The sequence below is a fragment of the Haliotis asinina genome, chromosome 5, assembly GCF_037392515.1.
Source record: "Haliotis asinina isolate JCU_RB_2024 chromosome 5, JCU_Hal_asi_v2, whole genome shotgun sequence".
NCBI lineage: Eukaryota > Metazoa > Mollusca > Gastropoda > Lepetellida > Haliotidae > Haliotis > Haliotis asinina.
In genome coordinates this window covers 76,253,860-76,275,610 of record NC_090284.1, presented here as the reverse complement: position 1 = coordinate 76,275,610, position 21,751 = coordinate 76,253,860, and the positions used below count along the sequence as shown (strand labels likewise).

At 40.9% G+C, this 21,751-nt stretch overlaps 1 protein-coding gene across 1 annotated transcript in view; it reads left to right on the top strand.

The window, feature by feature from the left end:
• LOC137285306 (uncharacterized) overlaps positions 1-21,751 on the top strand; it is a 52,299-nt gene that overhangs the window by 13,386 nt on the left and 17,162 nt on the right. Inside the window, exons 11-26 of the mRNA XM_067817640.1 lie at positions 3,439-3,543; positions 3,811-3,877; positions 4,425-4,525; positions 4,726-4,863; positions 5,184-5,306; positions 7,832-7,927; positions 8,705-8,762; positions 9,130-9,279; positions 11,409-11,488; positions 11,610-11,719; positions 12,955-13,059; positions 15,768-15,846; positions 16,511-16,628; positions 17,370-17,450; positions 18,074-18,183; positions 21,058-21,171. Of these exons, the coding sequence (XP_067673741.1) occupies positions 3,439-3,543; positions 3,811-3,877; positions 4,425-4,525; positions 4,726-4,863; positions 5,184-5,306; positions 7,832-7,927; positions 8,705-8,762; positions 9,130-9,279; positions 11,409-11,488; positions 11,610-11,719; positions 12,955-13,059; positions 15,768-15,846; positions 16,511-16,628; positions 17,370-17,450; positions 18,074-18,183; positions 21,058-21,171 (1,635 nt within the window). The remainder of the gene's footprint in view (positions 1-3,438; positions 3,544-3,810; positions 3,878-4,424; positions 4,526-4,725; positions 4,864-5,183; positions 5,307-7,831; positions 7,928-8,704; positions 8,763-9,129; positions 9,280-11,408; positions 11,489-11,609; positions 11,720-12,954; positions 13,060-15,767; positions 15,847-16,510; positions 16,629-17,369; positions 17,451-18,073; positions 18,184-21,057; positions 21,172-21,751) is intronic.

The window sequence follows — 21,751 nt, the reverse complement described above, 5'->3', positions numbered from 1 at the left end:
CTACTGGCAGTAAAATATGTATTTTATTGATGGACATTAGGATTTTACATGACATTGCTTATAACATAACAATTTCAGTCTTATAAGGGGTCAATATAATATGACTTACGATAATATTGTCACTTCGACCACAACCTTGTTTCCGAGGAAGAAAGCGATGTATCCATGCAAAATCCTTTTGGTCAAAAATGTGTAGTAAGCAGTCTTGATTATATAAACTCGATGAAACTTGAACTCCATTTTCTATCCTGGAAGCGTGGTAGGGGGCGAACCACCCGATTTAGTATATACCACAGGCTTCCACAAAGCTCACTTCGCACACACTAGCAGCCAATTTAAGCAAAAACTAGGTAGTCTGGTGGAAATCTGTGCATAGTGACACCATCACTCGACCCCAAGGAACAATTGACGGCAACACAACAATTCGGCATGTCTTTGGTGACGTCGAGAAATCAGCAAAATGACGAGCTTCCTACACATTTTCTATATATTTAACCAGAGATACTCTATAACATAGGCTCCCTGATTTAACGAGAAATCGTTCCTTCCATGATGTCACTGTAGGGCTCTGGCGACAGAGGTACGTAACCTGTCTGCGGTTTCGTTTGCGGGCGAGAGAGAAACAGACGGCTTTTTAGCAATTTTTAAACGCTTGGTATTAATTAACCACAAGGCTTTTTTTTTTTTAAAAAAAATGGTGTTTCATTTTTGACTAACCAGAGGTCTTTCATATGCAGTGATAAAATGATAAAAAGAGTACCAAAAATTGAGTTTAGTGGTCCTTTAAAGGGGCACTGATGCGGAGCGAATAATACTTCTCGCCAACGGTCTAGTTACGAAAGCAGACCGCAAATTGGCCAGCGCCCACTCCTTCGACCGTGACGGACAAAGGAACTGGGCTCCTGTCCATATTAGCAAAATTTCTTCACTTAAACAGTCAGGAGGCCGGATGCCCATCACATGCCATTTGTTTAAAAATATTCATGGTATTCCTTGTCTGATCGTAACCATATATCCCAGCAGTGTAGTTCTTTTCGGATGCTTGGATGGTATACTTACTGATCCAATTTGATCCTATTTCTGTGTTTTTAACCTCGATATTTAATCATGTTACATGAAAATATGATGTCTACAGTCACGTAGCAAGCCATTTGTTTCAGTACGGAAGATTGCAAAGCTTTATATTTAGGTAGTTTTGAGTGTTGGTTGAGCTGTGATAGCAAATAGCATACGTAAATTTTGGTAGCTATGGTAGCTACAATGGTCTATTATTTATGATAATAAAACACACTGTTGATTTATTTGAATTCGTAAACAAAAAAACGATGACCTTGGCTTTGGTAGAGAAATCTGAAAATTGTCTTACGTAAAAAAAAACTTATTTCACTTATTTACCAAAGTACACAAAACTGCCTGTGTGTATTCCTTATGTAACGAAATTCCGTTGGTATCCTCAAAACAGTTTCGGCCCATAAGTGTTTTCAGGCTGCATGCGACACAGAGATTACATCTTCCTTGCTGTAACTCGCGTTTGATGGTGTAAACCTACACGTGTTATTTGTCATCATTCTCTGGATGGTCAATTCATGAATTTATAACAGGTATAATTAGTAGCAATACCACTTCGGTTACTCAACAAAGGTTCCCATTTGGCATTTCTCCTGTCTGGAGTAAATACTCAACATTATAAATTAAGGTCTGTAATGGCAAATGTATTGTATGTTATGCAATATGTGCATGTAAGTGATGCAAGAGGGTTTATCAGCTGAGTTACAAAAACAAACATCGATCAAAGGATTAACCGATAACACACTGATTGGTTAATTACTTTTATCATCTAGCGGATTTGTCAAAAGGCAGTGTGTGTAGATGACTGCACCCTGTCGTAAAGTGTGAATGCAAAAACAACATCCTCCCTTCAAAGAATTAACCACCCTTGCGTTGATTGATTGATTGCTCAATATTGGTGAACTAAATTACTTCGAATAGTTGACATCATACAATTAGTTGCCAGGTGTGCTATCTTGGGAGACCAATGAGAGGTTTATCTAGTTTTCACCAACGAAAGACGTGAAACGATGTGTTACTTTTTCGCAAAGGAGACAGTTGTAAGACACGCGACACAGAGCAGGATTATTTACCAGCTGCAGATGAATGGAATACGATTTCTTTTACGTGGATATTGATGGATACATTCCTGAACAAGGTAGTAGCCTGACATTGTTGCTATAAAATTATTCTGTTTTACATTCATTATTTGCATTTTGTTTTAATTTATTTGTTGTAGCATTCAGCAGAATCTGTATGACAGAAAACACACACTAGATCGCGTATGTGTGTGAAATAGGATCCACATTGGCAATCTATACAATGTATAAATGTTGCTGTTATGTTAGAAATTTACGATGAGTGTAAGCAAATCGTGTGTTCTTTTATTAATTTTCAGAATCATACAAATATGACAATAAACTAATTAGGGTTATGAGACAAAATATAGAGACGTACATTGGCTTCGTTATTTTTCCGCCCTAATAGTTTTTTTACCATTTCTACCACTTGCAGATGATTAACCTTCAAAGTGTTTCATTTGTTTTCATAATACATTTGTAATGAAGTACAAATGACTTCACCTCAGTTGATCTGTCTATAATTAAACTATCAATTGCGCTTACGGACTGCGCAGCAGAGTTCACGAACCAGTCACGAATTCTGGGATATCATCCGGGTACTGACGGGAGAAAAACAATCACAAAAGTTTACACCAGTCCACGGAAATTGCTCCGCATCAGTGCCCCTTTAAGTACCCGAATAAAGATTGACTGACCATTGTACAAAGTAATATTTTCAGATGTGTCTAGTAAAAAATGTTATCGATTTAACAGAGTTTGAGAAAGCCATTTAGGTACATTTATTGCACGGAAGGCACACCTATGGCCATGCATGGTGATACAGATAAAATTATTCCAATGCAGGTATAGCTATGATCATGGTGGTATGACTGGGACATGCGCAATTATTCATGACTACCTCTCCCGTCCAAACTAGAGATTTCCTTTCATTACTTGTCATGCCAATTACATTGGGACCAGATTGAGAAGACTGATGGAGACAGAGCCAGACTGTTACCAATAGCCGCCTCGCATAATCTGATAAATCTTGTTCACCTTCTTTTGATCTATCAGTTTTTCATCGGGCAACAGACACCTCCGGTACATAAATGCTCCAAATAATTTTTATTCAAAGTTTACAATATGCAGCAGGAATCCAAGCCTTAAAGTGAACTTTGTTATAACACGCGATTGTGTTAGAATGCTATAACACCTGATTGTGTTAGAATGCTATAACACCTGATTGTGTTAGAATGCTATAACACCTGATTGTGTTAGAATGCTATAACACCTGATTGTGTTAGAATGCTATAACACCTGTTTGTGTTAGAATGCCCACGCCTATGTGAATGCTGCCTTCTGCATGGTGCTGGATTCCAAGAACAAGGTGGTAGGGCGCCCGTCCTTGGTCTTCGGTGGGATTAGTCCCGACACGGTAAGATACTTGATGCGATGCATATATTTATAAGACATTGAAGAGAATTTAGACATGTCATAAGTGAAGCATACAACTTTAAAGGAAATAACTGTTTATTGCCCTTGACAACAGTGTATGAATCCACATCGAAGCGTGTACACGCACGCACGCACGCACGGGCGCGCGTGTGTAATATTGCAAATATAGGTTAGGACACAATATATTAAGATCATGCCGAAAGGCTATTGAAGGGAAGAGATTTTACAACAATTTCCCTTACTGCAGATCCATGCCAATAAAACTGAAGATCTGCTGATGGGTAAATGTCTGTCTGACACATCGTTGTTGCAAGGTAGGTGCAAACATCTGTGGGTCATGTCGTTGTTTTAAGGTAGATGGATAAATGTGTGTCGGCCATGTCGTCGTTGCAAGATTGTTGAGTAAGTTCCATTCAGCACAGTTATGACACATCCCTTCTTGACATCGTTCTCCAACGTTGTCTAATGTATACACACCTATTGTATACACACCAGCAGAGTGGCATCTTGTCATAAGTATCTTACTCACCAGATTAAATAGATAATCTCTCTGGATTCCGGGTTTCTCATTAGGCCAAGGTTGTGATGACTGCAGATAGAGATGACTTGTCAGGCTCACTGACTTAAACAGATATTCGTCATGTTTCAACGTAGGGCGGTATTCACGATTAAAACTATCTGTTTGTACTGGCCCACATTGTTCAAGGCCGACACAAAACAAGTACCTTGATACCCCCTCTCTCAAATCAAAGACATTTCTGCACAACGTTACTCAATACATTGGCGATGGTTATTTTGTTTCTTAAATAAATTCCAATAAAAATATACTGACATGGTGTACCACTATGCGTATCTGTCTAGATATCCTGAAGTTCCTGTATGCTGAACTAGAGCCAGCACAGCAACAACTCTCTGCCAGCCCGAGATACAGGCGCCAGCTGGCTGTAAATCTCTTCTATAAGGTACTGCAATTACATGACCGGTGCTTGTCTGTTTTCTTTGCATACGAATATTTTCAATACTTTTTGCAGGGTAGGGAGTAATATGGGTAATATTCAGTGTGCATAGTGTGTAAATGAAAAGTGCTGATTTACTGAAAATATACATACTAGGGCTGTAAGGATGCATCGAACCTGAAGCCACTGGTGACATCAAATTTCAGTTTCTCCGTAACGTGCGAAATGGGAAAATGGGAGACAACTCTTGCCGCCCTCTATCGACAAGTCAACAAACTTTCGAAACCGTTCATGGTGAATGGCCTTTGAAGGAGCCGATGCCGAAGCTGACCGCTCCCCTCCAGGTGTGTGGAAACAATGTCTTCTAAAAGAGTGATATGATGGTGTTTGTCTCTGGAGAATAGCCATTAATTTCAGTCCGACATCACAAAGGCTAGGGGACAATGCTCCTCAAGAAGCATTTCTTCGGTGTTATGCAGCTGCACATGCTTTTTGGACATTAAGTAGAATGTTTCCGTTTTTCTCTTATTTTGCAATTCTTAGTTGTCATTTGGAGACAGATTTTAATTTAATTCCCCTGGTCTTATACACCAGAGGATCTCATACCACCCGAACCGGCGTCAAGGCTCAACTGCCAACTAAACCTAATTTGTTCCCCCCGCAGGCTTCAGGGGAGGCAGTGTACGTGGATGATCTGCCGGCGATGAAGAACCAACTCTACGGAGCATTCGTCCTCACGACCGTGGCCAGTGGAAAGCTCGTAGATATTGACGCCACAAAAGCTTTGGTAGGTTGACAATGTTGTCAGGATTACAAAACGTTTGACTGCTAATGTTGTCAGGGGTACAGAAGATTTGACCGCTCATGTTGTCAGGGGTACAGAAGATTCGACTGCTCATATTGTCAGGCGTACAGAAGATTTGACTGCTCATATTGTCAGGGGTACAGAAGGTTATACTGCTGATATTGTCAGGCGTACAGAAGATTATACTGCTCATATTGTCAGGGGTACAGAAGATTATACTGCTGATATTGTCAGGCGTACAGAAGATTATACTGCTCATATTGTCAGGGGTACAGAAGATTATACTGCTCATATTGTCAGGGGTACAGAAGATTATACTGCTCATGTTGTCAGGGGTACAGAAGATTATACTGCTGATGTTGTCAGGCGTACAGAAGATTATAAAGCTCATATTGTCAGGGGTACAGAAGATTATACTGCTCATATTGTCAGGCGTACAGAAGATTATACTGCTCATATTGTCAGGCGTACAGAAGATTATACTGCTCATATTGTCAGGCGTACAGAAGATTATACTGCTCATATTGTCAGGGGTACAGAAGATTATACTGCTCATATTGTCAGGGGTACAGAAGATTTGACTGCTCATATTGTCAGGCGTACAGAAGATTATACTGCTCATATTGTCAGGGGTACAGAAGATTATACTGCTCATATTGTCAGGGGTACAGAAGATTATACTGCTCATATTGTCAGGCGTACAGAAGATTATACTGCTGATGTTGTCAAGGGTACAGAAGATTATACTGCTGATGTTATCAGGCGTACAGAAGATTATAAAGCTCATATTGTCAGGGGTACAGAAGATTATACTGCTCATATTGTCAGGCGTACAGAAGATTATACTGCTCATATTGTCAGGCGTACAGAAGATTATACTGCTCATATTGTCAGGCGTACAGAAGATTATACTGCTCATATTGTCAGGGGTACAGAAGATTATACTGCTGATATTGTCAGGCGTACAGAAGATTTGACTGCTCATATTGTCAGGGGTACAGAAGATTATACTGCTCATATTGTCAGGGGTACAGAAGATTATACTGCTCATATTGTCAGGGGTACAGAAGATTTGACTGCTCATATTGTCAGGCGTACAGAAGATTATACTGCTCATATTGTCAAGGGTACAGAAGATTTGACTGCTGATATTGTCAGGGGTACAGAAGATTTGACTGCTCATATTGTCAGGGGTACAGAAGATTATACTGCTCATATTGTCAGGCGTACAGAAGATTATACTGCTCATATTGTCAGGCGTACAGAAGATTTGACTGCTCATATTGTCAGGCGTACAGAAGATTATACTGCTCATATTGTCAGGCGTACAGAAGATTATACTGCTCATATTGTCAGGCGTACAGAAGATTATACTGCTGATGTTGTCAGGCGTACAGAATATATGACCGATACTATTGACGCAACATGGTCTGCTCGGCTAGTCGTATATTGAGTCTGATTGGGCTATCCGTCTTATCTGTGTTTGGGTGTTTTCAGCATTAGTTGGACACAGTGTTAGCCTGCCACTGGCAATCACTAATACAAATGAACACAAGTCAATACAACCAATGTCTGATAGCTTTACAGCGACGTGACAGAACGCCCAATTATGGGCACGATGTGTTGATTCGTGAAATCTGTATCACAGGTTGTCTCAGTATATAGAGAATCTCACCCAAATGTCCACTGATATAAAAAAATATCAACACGAGTTGATAAAGTAGCAATAATGTCCGAGGCTTGCAGAGGATATTTTTCTTTTATTTATTTTTTCAATGAGTGTTGATATAATTGATATCGGTAGACACGAGGGTGAGATTCTATTTATCATCCAAAGTCATTCTTCATTAGTTTTCAATAAAAAATGTACATCTCTGAATACCGCACGAGAATTAGATTTGCATCAAGCTCATGTCGTCATATGATTGTCAGGGCATAGTGCTAAATCTTCTGTCAAAGCGATATCTCCTGTGGAACACAGTTTTGGATGATAAATGACAGGTCACTCTGTATGATTTCCCGACTGTTGGACAAGTACTATCGGACAAGTGAGGTTGCAATGCCACCTGTACACACCGGGCCTCCAGATGTCCCCAGGACAGAGGGGTCTCATTACAGACCAGACCAGTATCCACAGAGTTCCAAGCGATAACAACAAGGCGAGCTTTTTGAGCTTTTCTAAGTAGCCACCTTGAAGCGGGGCGTCCTGTAAAGAGTTTAACCCTAACAGTTTATCATAGACGCTATGGCGGACTCGGCAACACAGAGAGAGTATGCACCAGCCACCCAGCACACGCCAATGTAGCCCCACAAGAGATAGCTTGTGAACAACAACGACTGTACAGATGCTAACCAACAGAAATAATGTCGTGTCCATCACGCTGAAAGTATATTTTACAGACACTTATCGTATATGCACCATCAATACTCTCCATCAGTAAATTCATCTATACATATTCATAGGCTACGCATGTACATATAGTACATCTGGTAATTTTTTGCTTCAGAGCATACCTGGAGTGGTAAAGTTATTTACCGCAAAGGACATTCCTGGCGAGAACAATGCTCTTAAACCTGTGTCATTCCCTCAACAAAGGGAAGAGGTGAGTGCATTGTTCATTTTTATCTGGCCGCACTTACGTGAAATACATGATCGTATTCGATGCCTAGTAACTAAAACTCACTAATTTTTGTTTCAAATTGATATTATGAGCACTTCTGCTAATAATTGTAAGGGCCTTACTATTCTTTGACAACAGAACGAAATGCTGCCACGTTTTATTTATTGATAGTGTCTTAAGAGATGTATCGTACTTTTAATGCGTAAAGTTGTTGATGGTAGGTCATTGACACCTCAAGCACCATCAAGCTTTAAGTTGTCTTGTCCTTGTCCAGCTGTTAGTACTCGTAATCAACTACTCCAGAAGGACGTTTGCAGCTCAGTACAGGTGTTGGGTCGTCCGAAAAAAAATGTTATCTTCAAATGAATATTTCATAAACAGACATTGGGCGACAATTCAAGTTAACCTCTATTGTGTACTTGAATATCAAGATATAGATAAGTTTAACTTAATTAAAGAATTATTACATGTATGCTACGTCGGGCCATGTTTTGAGCAAACCCCTTCGTACACCGTTTGCCCTTCATTCACATTTCTTCTGTTTAGAAGAGTTGAGTGAGTTTAATTTTACGCCGCATGAGCAATATTACAGCAATATTACTGCGGTGGACACCAGAAACGGACTTCACTCATTGTAGCCATGTGGGGGATAGAGCTCGGGTCTTCGGCGTGACGAACAAAAGCTTTGACCACTAACCTCAATGCAGCGCACGTGCACCCACTACACTCTTTAACATTAGTTTCCTTGTTTACCTCCAGCTGTTCTGCAGCGGGGATGTGAAACATGCAGGACAACAGATAGGATTTATTGTGGCAGGTAAGACGTAAATACATGAAAGAAATAATACAGCTTGTTAAACTACATGTATATGCTTGAGACAAATAGACACTGGGGCACGAAATGGTTTTGTTGAAGTGTGCGTTGTTGCCTATATGAATGGACAGGGGTGTCTGTGAGACCAGGGGTTAGACGTTGTAAGAGTTACTGACCACTCTGTTCACTTTCCTGTCTGTCTGGTACATGTGCAGGTTATGCGTTTCGAAACCTCTGATCGTCCTGTCACTTGACGTATCTTGTCAGATTACTCGGGCATGAAACAATGCTTTCCAAAGCAGCATCTGACTCGCTCACCGACTCACCCCTTCACCCATCCACTCACCACTCACACTAACATGTATTGCAGAATATCAGAGTGTGGCTGACGAGGCATCCAGGCAGGTTTCCGTCACATACTCTGATACGGAGAAGCCGATACTATCGGTACAGGACGCCATCCTCAACAACAGTTACCACGCCAATCCACTGAAAGAAACTAGGATTGGAGCGCCTGAAGGTGAGCGCCATTAGTGACGTATGTAATATAATCACCATCGTTGACGTAATGTAGCCACCATTAGTGACTTATGTAGTCATCATTGTTGACATAATATAATTGTTGTCGTAATGCAGACACTGTTGTTTAAATAATGCAGACATCATTGTTAACGTAATGCGGACACCATTATAGATGGGCTTACGTGTCTTTGAGGGTTACGGCAAGAGATTTTGGTTGCCCTTCGTCGACTGTCAGCCAACTGGGTAGAAAACATCTTCAAACTAAAGGCATAAAGGACATCCAGCGTTCATGTCGACCGAGTTACAACTCCTTTGGGGAATACAGATCTTTCCAGAGTCAGGAGACAAATCACATAATTCGTCCATGCCAAGCGGCGTGTTGAAACAGAAGGCTTTCACGTCGTCGTTTGTGACAGTCCGAAGTCACCTAAACCCAACCGGGCATAGATCGACACTACCTATCAGACGTCATATTTATTGGCAGAGCACAAACCAGCACGGTCGTGACTAGCTTGGTGTCGTGACTGGAGGTTGTGGTCATGGAAGGGTTCCAAGGGTCGGACGAAAGTCGATGTCTTTGTCGATGCTCGTGTTTGGCACTGCAAAAACACTGCATATGCACAACGAATACCTTGGAGCAAGTGCCGCTGTCGGGAAGACATGATGGTGTGGAACAACCTAGTGATTACAAACATTGTAATTATCTGAATGGACAGTTGTACGTCACTGACATCCACGTCGGGGTTGTTGTACCACATTTCCATGACCATCCTCAGAACACATGCCCTTTCCTCATGGTGGGAGTGCTAGGTCATATTGTGCTTGTGCCGCTGGTGATTTCTAACGCCAAGGGTTTCTCACTCATCAGAAATCCAGTCCACGATCCGATAGGGAATATTTGAGACATTATGGGTCGCAGAATACGGAAGAGAGATACTTCATGTTCAATGAGGAGGAGAATGTGGATGTTATAACAGATGGCGGATTTTGTCACCTTGGCTTCGCTGAATAACCTACCGTTTTCGTTCTGTTTTTGCGTTCTAATTTGCCATGAATTGTTTCTTGACGGTCTTTGTTTGGTTGTCATTTTTGGAGTTGGTGAGTAAAAACTCTTCATGTTAAAAACTCCAACATACATCTACAGAGCGACGTTTCGATGTAGGCTCTTACACCGTTATCAAACTGCAAGTGACAACAATGATGAGATGTGTATATTCATAGTATGCTTTGACAAACAGCAGAATAACATTACATGTTATGACAAACAGTAGATTACATTAGCAATAGCATGTAATAGATTAACAACTGGTGCATATTAGGGAAACACCTGGTGGGGACTTAGAACAACAAATGAGACTGGTGGTGAAGCTAGTAAACATGGGGGTTTGAGCAGTATCAACAGGCTGCGTTCGATTAGCATTTTGACTCATTCATATTGTATTCATGAATGTATCGGCTCTGTATTACACAGCAGATAGGTAGCTGTTATCTTTCCTTTGGGGAAATCCGGGAATTGCAGTTAGCACCCTTTATTCTAACAAACATAAATTTTGCCATTGAATGCTTGACATGGTGTAAACGAAAGCCCTTGAAAATTCTATTCTGTTATTCACTGCTGACATTGTCCGTATAGTTTTGAGTGTTGCTTAGTAACTATGATAATTTGAGGATTCCAAAATGAGGTATTCTACAAAATGTATGAAACGTTTTGGATGCATAATTTAGAATTCAAGATCGTGCCATAAATATGTTTATGTGCAATTAACCTCACCAGGATCAAGGCATTAAGCCAGATACATTCAGCATAACATGAAAGATAGTTCAGATCTTACAGTCATCTTGGAATAAATTATCATCTCTAACAGGTAATATGTTTTAACAATTTTGATGCAAACATTGTTGGTCATAATGTTAATTGTTCTAGGTCAGTACACCACCAGCGACATCAAATGATCATGTTTCTATGTTTAATCATATCAGTAAAATATATTTGAGGTGCACAGTACATTTGTAGCACTTACAGAGCGCTCCAGTATGACTTTCTGTCTTGGTGATGCAATTTATATTTGCTTTGCGGTTTGTTGAAATATCTGTACTGAAGCTGTGAAATTATTCCTGTTACTGCAGACGCCATGGCTGCTTCAGACTCAACGGTGGAGGGTCAATGTACCATGGAGAACTTGTTCCATTTTTATCTGGAGAACAACGTAAGTACCGTCAAGCTTAACTCAATCACTCACGGGTTTAAATCCATCCTTGCCTCCCCTTAGCCGTGGTATTTCAGTGACTATCAATATTATGCTGATTTACATGTGCACCATGTTTCAGGCTGCAGTGTGCGTTCCTTCTGAGGATGGTCTGGATGTGTACACACCCAACCAGGCACTTAGTGGCGTTCAGCGGGCCATTGCTGCTGTCATTGGCCAACCATGCAACTAGTAAGTCGGTATTGTCATATGTCATTATGTCATATAGATTAAATCCGTCGCAGAGGGTTCGGGTGATCCTGGCAAAGTCAGGCTAGTAAGACTCATCATCAGCTCACGGCCATTCCGCCATCTACAGGCAGCCCAGACGCTGCCTAGTCGAACCCAGCAAGAAGTTCCTGGAGAATATATAGAGTCCCCAATAGTACTGTTCCAAGTGGCGAACCCGGACACACACCCGGAGACGATCGTAGAACAACGAGCCATGCCATCATGTCGTTTGAGATACGCTGTTTGTGCCACGGAAGGGCATGCACTGACGAGCTGTTGGACAGACTCTGTAAATCCATTGCACAGTTGACAGTTCATGCAAATATTTTCGTTTGTAATTACATATTGGCGATTTCATGTGGGAAGTGACTGGTCATTTACAGCAAAACGGAAGTGCTCTGTTTCACATGTAAGCCAGTCGACTGCATTCAGACAAAGGGATCGGTGGGTTGCTATTCAGTTCCACGCATAAGTACACGATGCAGTGGTTTCTCAGGTTTCTCCACAAATGACCGACTCTTTCGAGATCTGTTGAAGGACTTTACCTGATTTACTCCCATTGTTGTACTTTCCATTAGTACATCGCCATCAATGAAATCTGCCTAAAATTTCAGATTTTACCCACACCCACCCACTCCCCAATATTGGTGAGCTCTTCAACCATGACGAGCCTCCACATTAATCAAACCCCGACTTTCAGAATTGATTAACATATATAAACGATTGAGAAATGGTGGTGGGCTCTGTTATCAGACATGATCCTTCTGGACTTATTGTTTTGTCCAATCAACAATTCCAAAGAACAGGTAGGAACTGATAACAAAAGTATTGGTGACTTTGTTTCGAGCCTTTAACTCTGAAGTCAAACTTTTCTTTACGCGAGGATTATTCTAGACCTGAAGTTTGTCTTGAATCTGGACAGTCTGGCGCTGGTCTCGGGCTTGCATTCCAAGATAGGTGAAGTCACGCAACTGGTATTTGTCTTTCCGCAACACCTGTCAGCTCTCCTTTGGAATTCGATTCCTAGTTTAATGACCGAAGGTGATTCTTGCGAATATCATCGGAAAGGTATGTGTTGATGCATTGAGGAATATAAATTTGAAGGAAAATATTTTTGCCATTTTCATTTGTGATAATGATAATTGGTTTGCCACTGTTATTTCAATGGAAGCTTAACTACGGGTTGTTTGTTGCAGCGTTAATGTAACGGTCCCGCGTATTGGAGGATCGTTCGGGGGTAAAAACATCGGCACAGCCCCGCCTTGCATTGCGTCAGCGTTGGCAGCATACAAGCTGAATAGGTAGGACTCAAGTATCTTGAAAGTAGAGACTTTCATTTGAAACGTTTCAGTGGGATTTCCCCTGAGGAAGAAGAATTTCTTTAAAGATGCCATTTGTATATAGTATGGATGTTCCTAATTCAAACATTACACGTAGAGCGTTCTTTTACACTGAATAAGGAGGACACTTGGACTTTCATTCAAGCATAGTAGGTGGAGTTTTCACAGAAACCGAAGACGCAGAACTGCAGTTGTAGCTATGACTTTTAACTCACGAATAATACAGGACTGTCTTTCAAGTAACAGTGCCATGTATGTTCGTGACTCAGGCAGGACTCGGTAAATCCAACCCTTTCGCGATACATATATTCTATATGGAATCGGAACTCGAAGATTGGTTATGAGAAAGCGAATTACTACGTATAAGTCGGGCGGTTTGGGTATCCTCGTGGTTAAACTTCGCTAGTCACGCCGGGCACACGGATTTGCTTCCCCAAATGAGTATGCTGTGTGAAACTCATTCTGGCCTATCCAACTGTGGTATTGTTGGAATATTGATGAAAGCAACGTAAAGTCAAAATCACTCACTTCTTCCAAGGTCATCGAAGTATTTGGTTATCTGTCATAGCAGTCTCGTCTGGAATCGTTATCACAGAATCTATTGCCTGTCGTATGACGATATATTCCTTGATTTGATTGATTTAAACACATTTTATTCATAAAGAAAAGGATTGGGCACAAGTTATCCAACTTAGAAAAGCGTTCTCCCGAAAAGCCCTGCTCCTTCCATACACGTGATAGTGTTTAATACTAGTGTAGTCAATGGACGTTCAAGGAGTTCGTGATCATGATGGTGCTTACCACACGCAGTCTGTGACTCTCAGAAAAAGAGTCCTCTGAAATAGCATCACCATGGGAACTAATGTAAGAATCACGAAGTTCTCTGCTTTGAAGTAACAGTTTGGAAGGGTGTGAATTGACTCATGTATGTATATGTATGTACATCATACGTTGCAACACGTGAAAGGTTGTTGGACCGTGGTTGTTGTTGGTGAAAGTGTGTCCCTACTGTCTACTGTCAAATTATGCTACCCATTCAAAGTTTATACTCACTAGTGTAAATGCGGCCACTTACCTCAATCAATTGATCTAAGGTAGATTTGGCAAAATATTCCATACTGTTTAAAGGTATTGTTTACACACAAACTCATGTTTTGTAAAACAAATTCGTAACGATGAAAGCTTTCGTCATGAGCTCAATAAATGACGCAACTGAAGAAATTCTTAACAAAACTTTACATGAAAACGCAACTGTTCACATGCACGATATATGCACATAATTTTCAGAAATTTGATGCATGATCCTCGTGCAATTCATCTGCACAAGGTTTGCAATTGGTTCACCCAAGTTAGTGAAGAAATTAATCTTTGATGTAACCACATATAGATACCTAGCATACGGTGAGTGATTAAAGTAAGTCTAAACTTTTGATAGGTAGCATTAATATCCGTAAATGGGAAAATCGATTTCTGTTCACTAGTTAAAAATACGAAATATACTATGCATAGTACATAGTATACATAGACGAAAAAGCTGTTGCGAAAATGTTGTATTTTCAAACGTGTACAACTCGTCCACAAATAGACTTTAGTGAATGAAATTTTACACCAGTTTTGCAGGTAATGTCTATAAAACCAAGTGGATAGTTTTAGATAACGGAGTCGTTGAGCGCGATGGTGACGACGTAGCACGACCCCTACGTCGGGTTTCCTGGTTCTCAGACCAACCTCTTTCAGCCTGTTCCGAACATGTGACTGGACATATGCTGAAGTCCAGGCACCCTGACTGCTGTGCTCTCACCCATGGCAGTACGATCACGCAACCGTAATACCCGGATGTACCAATCTTGGGCTGCAGTGGTTATTCGAGCTCTGCCTGTACGGGTCGGTCATTTGTCACACCTATATGGTTGCAACGAGCTGCAAGCCATGAAATCTCGCTCAGAACTAAAATCCAGACGCCTGACAACAGAAGACTGGTTATCTCCAGACGAGTGTTATATCTTTCAAAATTGGCGATGTTCTGTGTCGTAGTCTAGACGTAACATAGTGCCAAACAATGTAACAAATGCCAATTTCTGAAAGTAATTTAGATTTTTATTGCCAGATAGTAAATGCTCTTTGCTGTTCATTATGTTTCAAATGGAAGCTGATTTCTGTTGCCTTGTGGTGATGTCTTTCTGATCCTGGTAAGAAATCTCATCAAAATCAACAGACTGAGTTAAATCAGCTAAAATCGATATGTACTTGTGTAATTGTGTAAACTCATTTTATCAGCTCTTTTGTTACATCTTGTAACATCTGCGGTTGGGTAGCCTATAGTTTAAACGTTGGCTCGTCCCGCTGAAGACCCTGGTTCGATTCCCCACACGGGTACAATGTGTGACGCCTATTTTGGAAGTTCGTATTGCTGGAATTTTGCTAAAAGCGGCGTAAAACTAAAGCCACCCACTCACCTTTGTAATATCACTTCAGCGGAGGTGAATGTAATTCTGAAACTATTTACTGAGTACCAAAACACACCCACAACATCGGAGCTGGCGACCACAGAACTATATTCAGAACTGTATGGCAATAACTAACTGTTGGTAAATGAGACTCTGGCGTGAAGAACCGAACGTGGTATCACACTGAGAACTGTGATACTGACTGTTGAATGTTTGCTCCAGGCCCGTGAGAACCACCGTTGGTCTGGCAACTGCAATGGAGATGCTGGGAAACCGAGGATCTATTCTGGCCAAGTATCAGGTACATTGACAAGTGTAAGCAATTGTACAGTTAGTGTCTGGAATTAATGGATCGGGAGGACACAGTCGTTGATGCAGCTGTTTGCTTGTAACTGAACCCAGCGGTGTGAACGTCGTGCCAAGACTCATTGGCATCACTGTTTGCTTGTCACCGACTCCCGTCTGTTACAGGGCAGTAGTTTGTCAACGTAACGGCAAACCTTGCCGCGCATGATGGTTAGTTGAAGACGAATATTGACATTCCATCGTGACTGAGCACCTCTCACAGCGGCGTTAAATCAATAGCAATAAATAAAGCAACACTCGATAGTTGAACCTTCATGTTGTAATACCATACGGATGATATGTAACTGCCAACCCTTCATACATTACAATTTGTCCAGTTGGAATCTGCAGAAAAGGGGACTTTTAATGGAGCCAGATATCAGTAAAACGACACCAATATGGAACTGAGTCAGTAGAGATAGGTGTGCACACAACTTATTGTTTGTATTAGCAACGGCAGTTTTAAATCAAGTGTGTGAAATTGCGATCCCTTATAACATTACGGCATAAGAATTAACAGGTGCTAAGTTGACAAATTTTCAAATGTTCGTACAGAATGAGAATCGTTTCATAACTGTGTTTTAGAACACGCTTGGAACACGCTTGTGTGGGTGTTGTAGGCTGGTTTCGACGGGGATGGACGTCTCCAAGCTGTAACCATCGACGTATACTGTGACAGCGGCTACACCTCCAACTGGGTGTACAACTTCCTGGGCATACTCACTGACATTGATGGAGGTATGCACCACCAAGGGTTAGAGGGGGCGGGATAGAGAGTTTGGTTGGATGGTCAGATATATCCCCCGAGAACTAGAGGAATTATAGGAGGGAAGGGTGGGCGTGTCGGGTACCGCCCGCTGATTGTCTTTTTACCACCATATCCATGATGAAACCACGGGAAAGATAGAAATATGCGGCTTTGAACCCAAGTGACATACATATATACACAGTGATCACTTCGGAGGGACGTTGATTAACAGGAATACTTCTAACCATAGTTGTTCACTCACTGTACTGCAGCTTATCATGTCTGTGTCACTGTCGCCATTGTTAGCTACCCCACAGTCCCACCTGACATGCAAAGCTCGATTTGAAGGGAAGTGAATCTCTCATCTCTGCCAGGCTGTACCCAATAGCAGTTGCAGTATCTGTATTTTCAGAGACTTAATCTTCTACGTAATTTGTCTGGTTCTGTATCATATTTCAACGTGGGATTAGATAGTTTACCGAGTTGCCTTCTTTGTGCAAGCCAGGATTCCCGGCACGCCTCGATTATGTCCCTTGGATTGCCAGCACTATACACGTGGTCGTTATGTACAGATAGACGTCTGCTACCCGCCTAGACAGTCCTCCATGAAGCTAACGTACTGTCATGAAATTGGGGCATATAGCACAAAGTAGCATAAAACCCATCTCATTAGGTCATTTTAATACAAAGCAGTAAATGTATATTTGATTCGCTTTATGTCTGTTATCCAGGTTACTTCTGTCCCAACAGACGAGTGAGGATTATACTGTGCAAAACCAACAAACCAACCAGCCAGTCTATGAGGGCTCCAGGTATTCACAATATCATCAACATACTGAGGTCACTGAGGTCTGTACGTTATAAGACTTGAGCGGCGTAGAACTGAAACATGTTCTTTAAGTTATTCTGGTAATGACAACTAGCTCTGTTCATACATACGTCACACCAGGCTAAAGTGGAATTCAAACATTTCCTGGAACTACAACTGCCCTATTCAACAATTGCCCGTCTGTTAACGTATTGACTTTAAATCTCCAAAACATCTACTCGGGCAATGGATTGTATTGGGCAACATCTGTTTAAGGGTATCCTAGTGTAGCATAACGTAAAATTAATGTATGCACAAGCGTCACATGCGGGAAAATGAAGCGTTTCTCGGAAACCTGCGTTATCTGCAAGCCAATCCAGAGTTGCTGTTGCCTAGAAATAGCGCATCACTCTAAGACCGGTCATGATATTTCAGTAATGACTTATTACTGACTCATTACCAGAGAACATGAACAAGAGTCACCCGACTGAGTTGGATGTAAGCTCTATGTCTAATGTTTTTAACAAATGCCTACAATAGCATGTTTTCTCAAATAATCTGGACGCTGCAATTCAGATGAAAGAGGTCAGTAAACCATATCACAAAGATAGTGTCCTCACTTTTCAGGCAACTATCCAGCCGGCTTCATCATCGAGTCAGTGATGGAACACGTGGCCAGCTTCCTGCGAATGGACCCGGATGTTGTGAAAGAGAGGAACCTGTATGGCGAGGGCCAGGTGTGACCGTTGATTGTGTTGACAGAAGAGGATGTTCTGAAATGTCCATGCTGTTTGAAATATGTAATGATTGGGATTAATAAGCCGGTGTCCATAGCATAGTGCACGCAGACACCTACATGTCAGTACACTGATATTTCAACCCACTTCACCTAGACCGTAATCTCTTAAAGACTGATTCCTGGTTGTCAGTGCGAAAAGTATGACTACCGCATTACCGTATGGGTTAATGATATATGTTATCCGTCCATGTCCAAGGAAGAAATCAACAAGCACCTGCGAAAGGGAAAACACTTACAGGCACGGGCGTAGCTACCAATATGAAAAAAAGCCCGGGCTTACACGTGGTTGTGATTTAAGAAGTTGAACAAGCCCTCAGTACTCTCTAAGTGTAATGCTTTGCAACAAGTCGCACTTAACCCAAAGAATTGAGTTTTTGCGCTCCAGGCAACGTTGTAAGCAGTTAATATAGAAAGATTGCACTTAGGTTTTTGTTAAAGATTGTTAGGAGCTACAAATGTACATGAAATTCTATGGTTTAAGGAGAATTAGGGCGTTTTCCTCTCATATATCAGTGACAATTTATCGTCATAAAGTATTGGTGCAAGTTGCCTCACACAAATAATCTTGTCCTTCGAAATTGGATGAATGTTTTATATTCGGAAGTAGAGACCATGGTGTTAATACCTGGGCTTATGAGTCGAAGAATATTTGATCTAACATTGGTATCAATGAGTTATGGCTTAGACAAAAGATATGTCCTGCATACCTACCTCATGTAGAACAACGAATTTTCGATCAAGCTTCTGAAGAGATTTTTAGTAATTTATCCAATTCATCAAAATATGTATTTTATGGATCTATTATTGATAATTGTACTCTCCAGTATTACTTTTGTAAGGCTATCATTTCTGTACATTCCCCATTATAATCAATGTTTAGTCATCCATCCCCACCAACTCTCGTGTTTGTAAGCACCACTGATCGTCGGTAAAATCAAAGGTAAACAAAGAATCTGAAGTTTTTAATTTCTTTATTTCCAATTGGACGGAATCTTCATGTTGCTGAATTCCACTGGATAATTTACCGGAGTCTTCCATCTGCCATAGTGTTGGCAAACGCCTGTGTGGACTTTGGTGTTTACACTATTGGTTAATTGACTGTATGGGACATGCGTTGCTACTGATTTTGTTCACAGTTATTGTCTGTGACAATTTCTGCGTCACTCTTGTCATGCTTAAGCTTTACGACGTTAGTTGTAGATTTGAGGCACACACCTCTCGAAATGGGATAGAAAGATTGACGTCAGTGCGGAAGGTGACGACGTATGTGACAAAACGGTAGACTGGTAGAGCTCGTAGACGAATGATACATTCAATTGCATTCCTTAATACAGTGTATGAGACTCCTAAATAAAAGAGGAAACCTACAGGGCTGATAACTGAAACTTCTTGCTGGCCCTGTTAACATGTAACCAGTGTTGTTATTCAAAATAGGAAACAGAAATAAGATGTTACTACTATTAAAATAATGTAATGAAAGAATAACTTGTAGTCATGGAAACATAAATATGTGCCAAGGGACAAAATATCACGTTACAATATTACGTTTTCGTCTGTGTTGATTCATTCACTGTCACTGCCATCTGAATCAGAAAAGAACAATATTGTTCATTGGCCGTAAGTATTCTCTAGAGAAATACCATTTAGTAATTTGTAATTTCACGAACAACGGACTTGACGATCAGCCGTTGGGCTGATGCAATGCATCCAAAATATTCCACTTATAACGTAACAATACGGGAGCTCCGAGAATCCACCCCTGCTGCGTCATATTTGCGGTTGTGTAGTCGTGACGTTAAAGCGCTGATGCGCCTCGTCGACGACTTGCAGCTGGCCTCCGTTACTCTACATTGTCTTCGGGTGATACGCTACCTGTGAAGGTCAGGGGTAGAATAGGTCTTCAGCAACCCATGATTGCCACAAAAGGCGATTATGCTTGTCGTAAGAGGCGACTAACGGGATCGGGTGGTAAGGCTCGCTGACTTGATTGACAAATGGCATAGATTCCCAGTTGTGCATATCGATGCTCATGCTGTTAATCACTGGATCGTCTGGTCCAGGTCTGATTATTTACAGACCGCTGCCATATAGCTGGAATATTGCTGACTACGGCGTAAAACTAAACTCACTCTCGCGGATGATACGTTTTCGTGTATCATCCAAGTATTCCTGTAACATTACGACTGTAGCCTGTCATACGGATACAAGATATACTGCCTTCACGATATTTGTATTTTGGTTATAATTGATAACATACAACTTTCGATGTAATTATAGTCTGTTTGCGGTGAAAACATACCGATGAATCTCACTTTAAACAAAAAGGTGAATCGAATAAAGTGAAATTAAGATTGCGAATCCTCATAATTTTACCCTGCCAATTATACATTTAAATCTTAGAATTTTATACAACTTAGGATAAAAGTTGTTTAACTAGCGATCATAGTTTCAGATCGTTATTACTGGTTTACATTACAAGGGTGTACGTGCGTTTAATGAAACACCCAGAGCAAGTTGGTTTGGTCAGAGTTAAGGCTCATCACATACCGTTCACTGTTCCAACTACTGTGCTTACTTCCCTGTAACACTAACCAGTAGTAGTGATTTGAAACTATGATCGTTTGTTAAACAACTTTATGCAAAGTAGAATAAGATTCTGAGATTTAAATGTGTATTTAGCAAGGTAAAGTTATGAGGATTCGCAATCATACTTTCACTTTGAGTTACTTCTTGGTTTAAAGTGAAATTCATCGGTAAGTTTTCACGGCAAACAGACTATAGCAGCGAAACCTTCCTTGTCTCTGTTTAACAGATTTCATCTTTGGGGTATGAGATGAAGCACTGCATTCTAGGCAGGCTGTGGACAAAGCTACTGGAGACTGCCGAAATCCAGAGACGCAAGGAAGAGCTCGACGTCTTCAACAAGGTAACAATGATAATAATAAAACTGTTATGTAAGTTAGGACGGCGTAGTTTGTTTAACATGGAAACTGTGTAAGACAAAGTACAATAATTACAGTATGGTTCAAAATTATTGAGAATAGCTAAAGCATTTCATATTATTAAACGAGAACAAATCAGATAAAATTGAATGTATTGTGAAAGTGAACTGACCTTTTCATGTTGTGTAGGTAACAATTTAATATTTTATCAAGTCTCCTTGAGCTTCACGGCACAGTCTAAGACGGGTAGGCATACTTCCTATCAGAGAGGTTAGTGTCTCGTGAGTTATGCTGTCCCAGTATCGGACCACTTCTCTCTTCATGTCTTCAATTTTTGTCAACCCCTTTTGATTCACACATTCCTTCATCATCCCCCAAATGTTCTCAATGGGATTTAAGTCAGGACTATATGCAGGAAATGGTAATGTAGTCACATTTTTCTCCTGAAACCACTGCTTGGCATGTTTTGCGGTGTGTTTAGGATCATTATCCTGCTGCAAAATCCAGTCATTTCCATAAAACACATGTGCACTTGGAAGGAGAAAATTATCTAATATGTTAGTG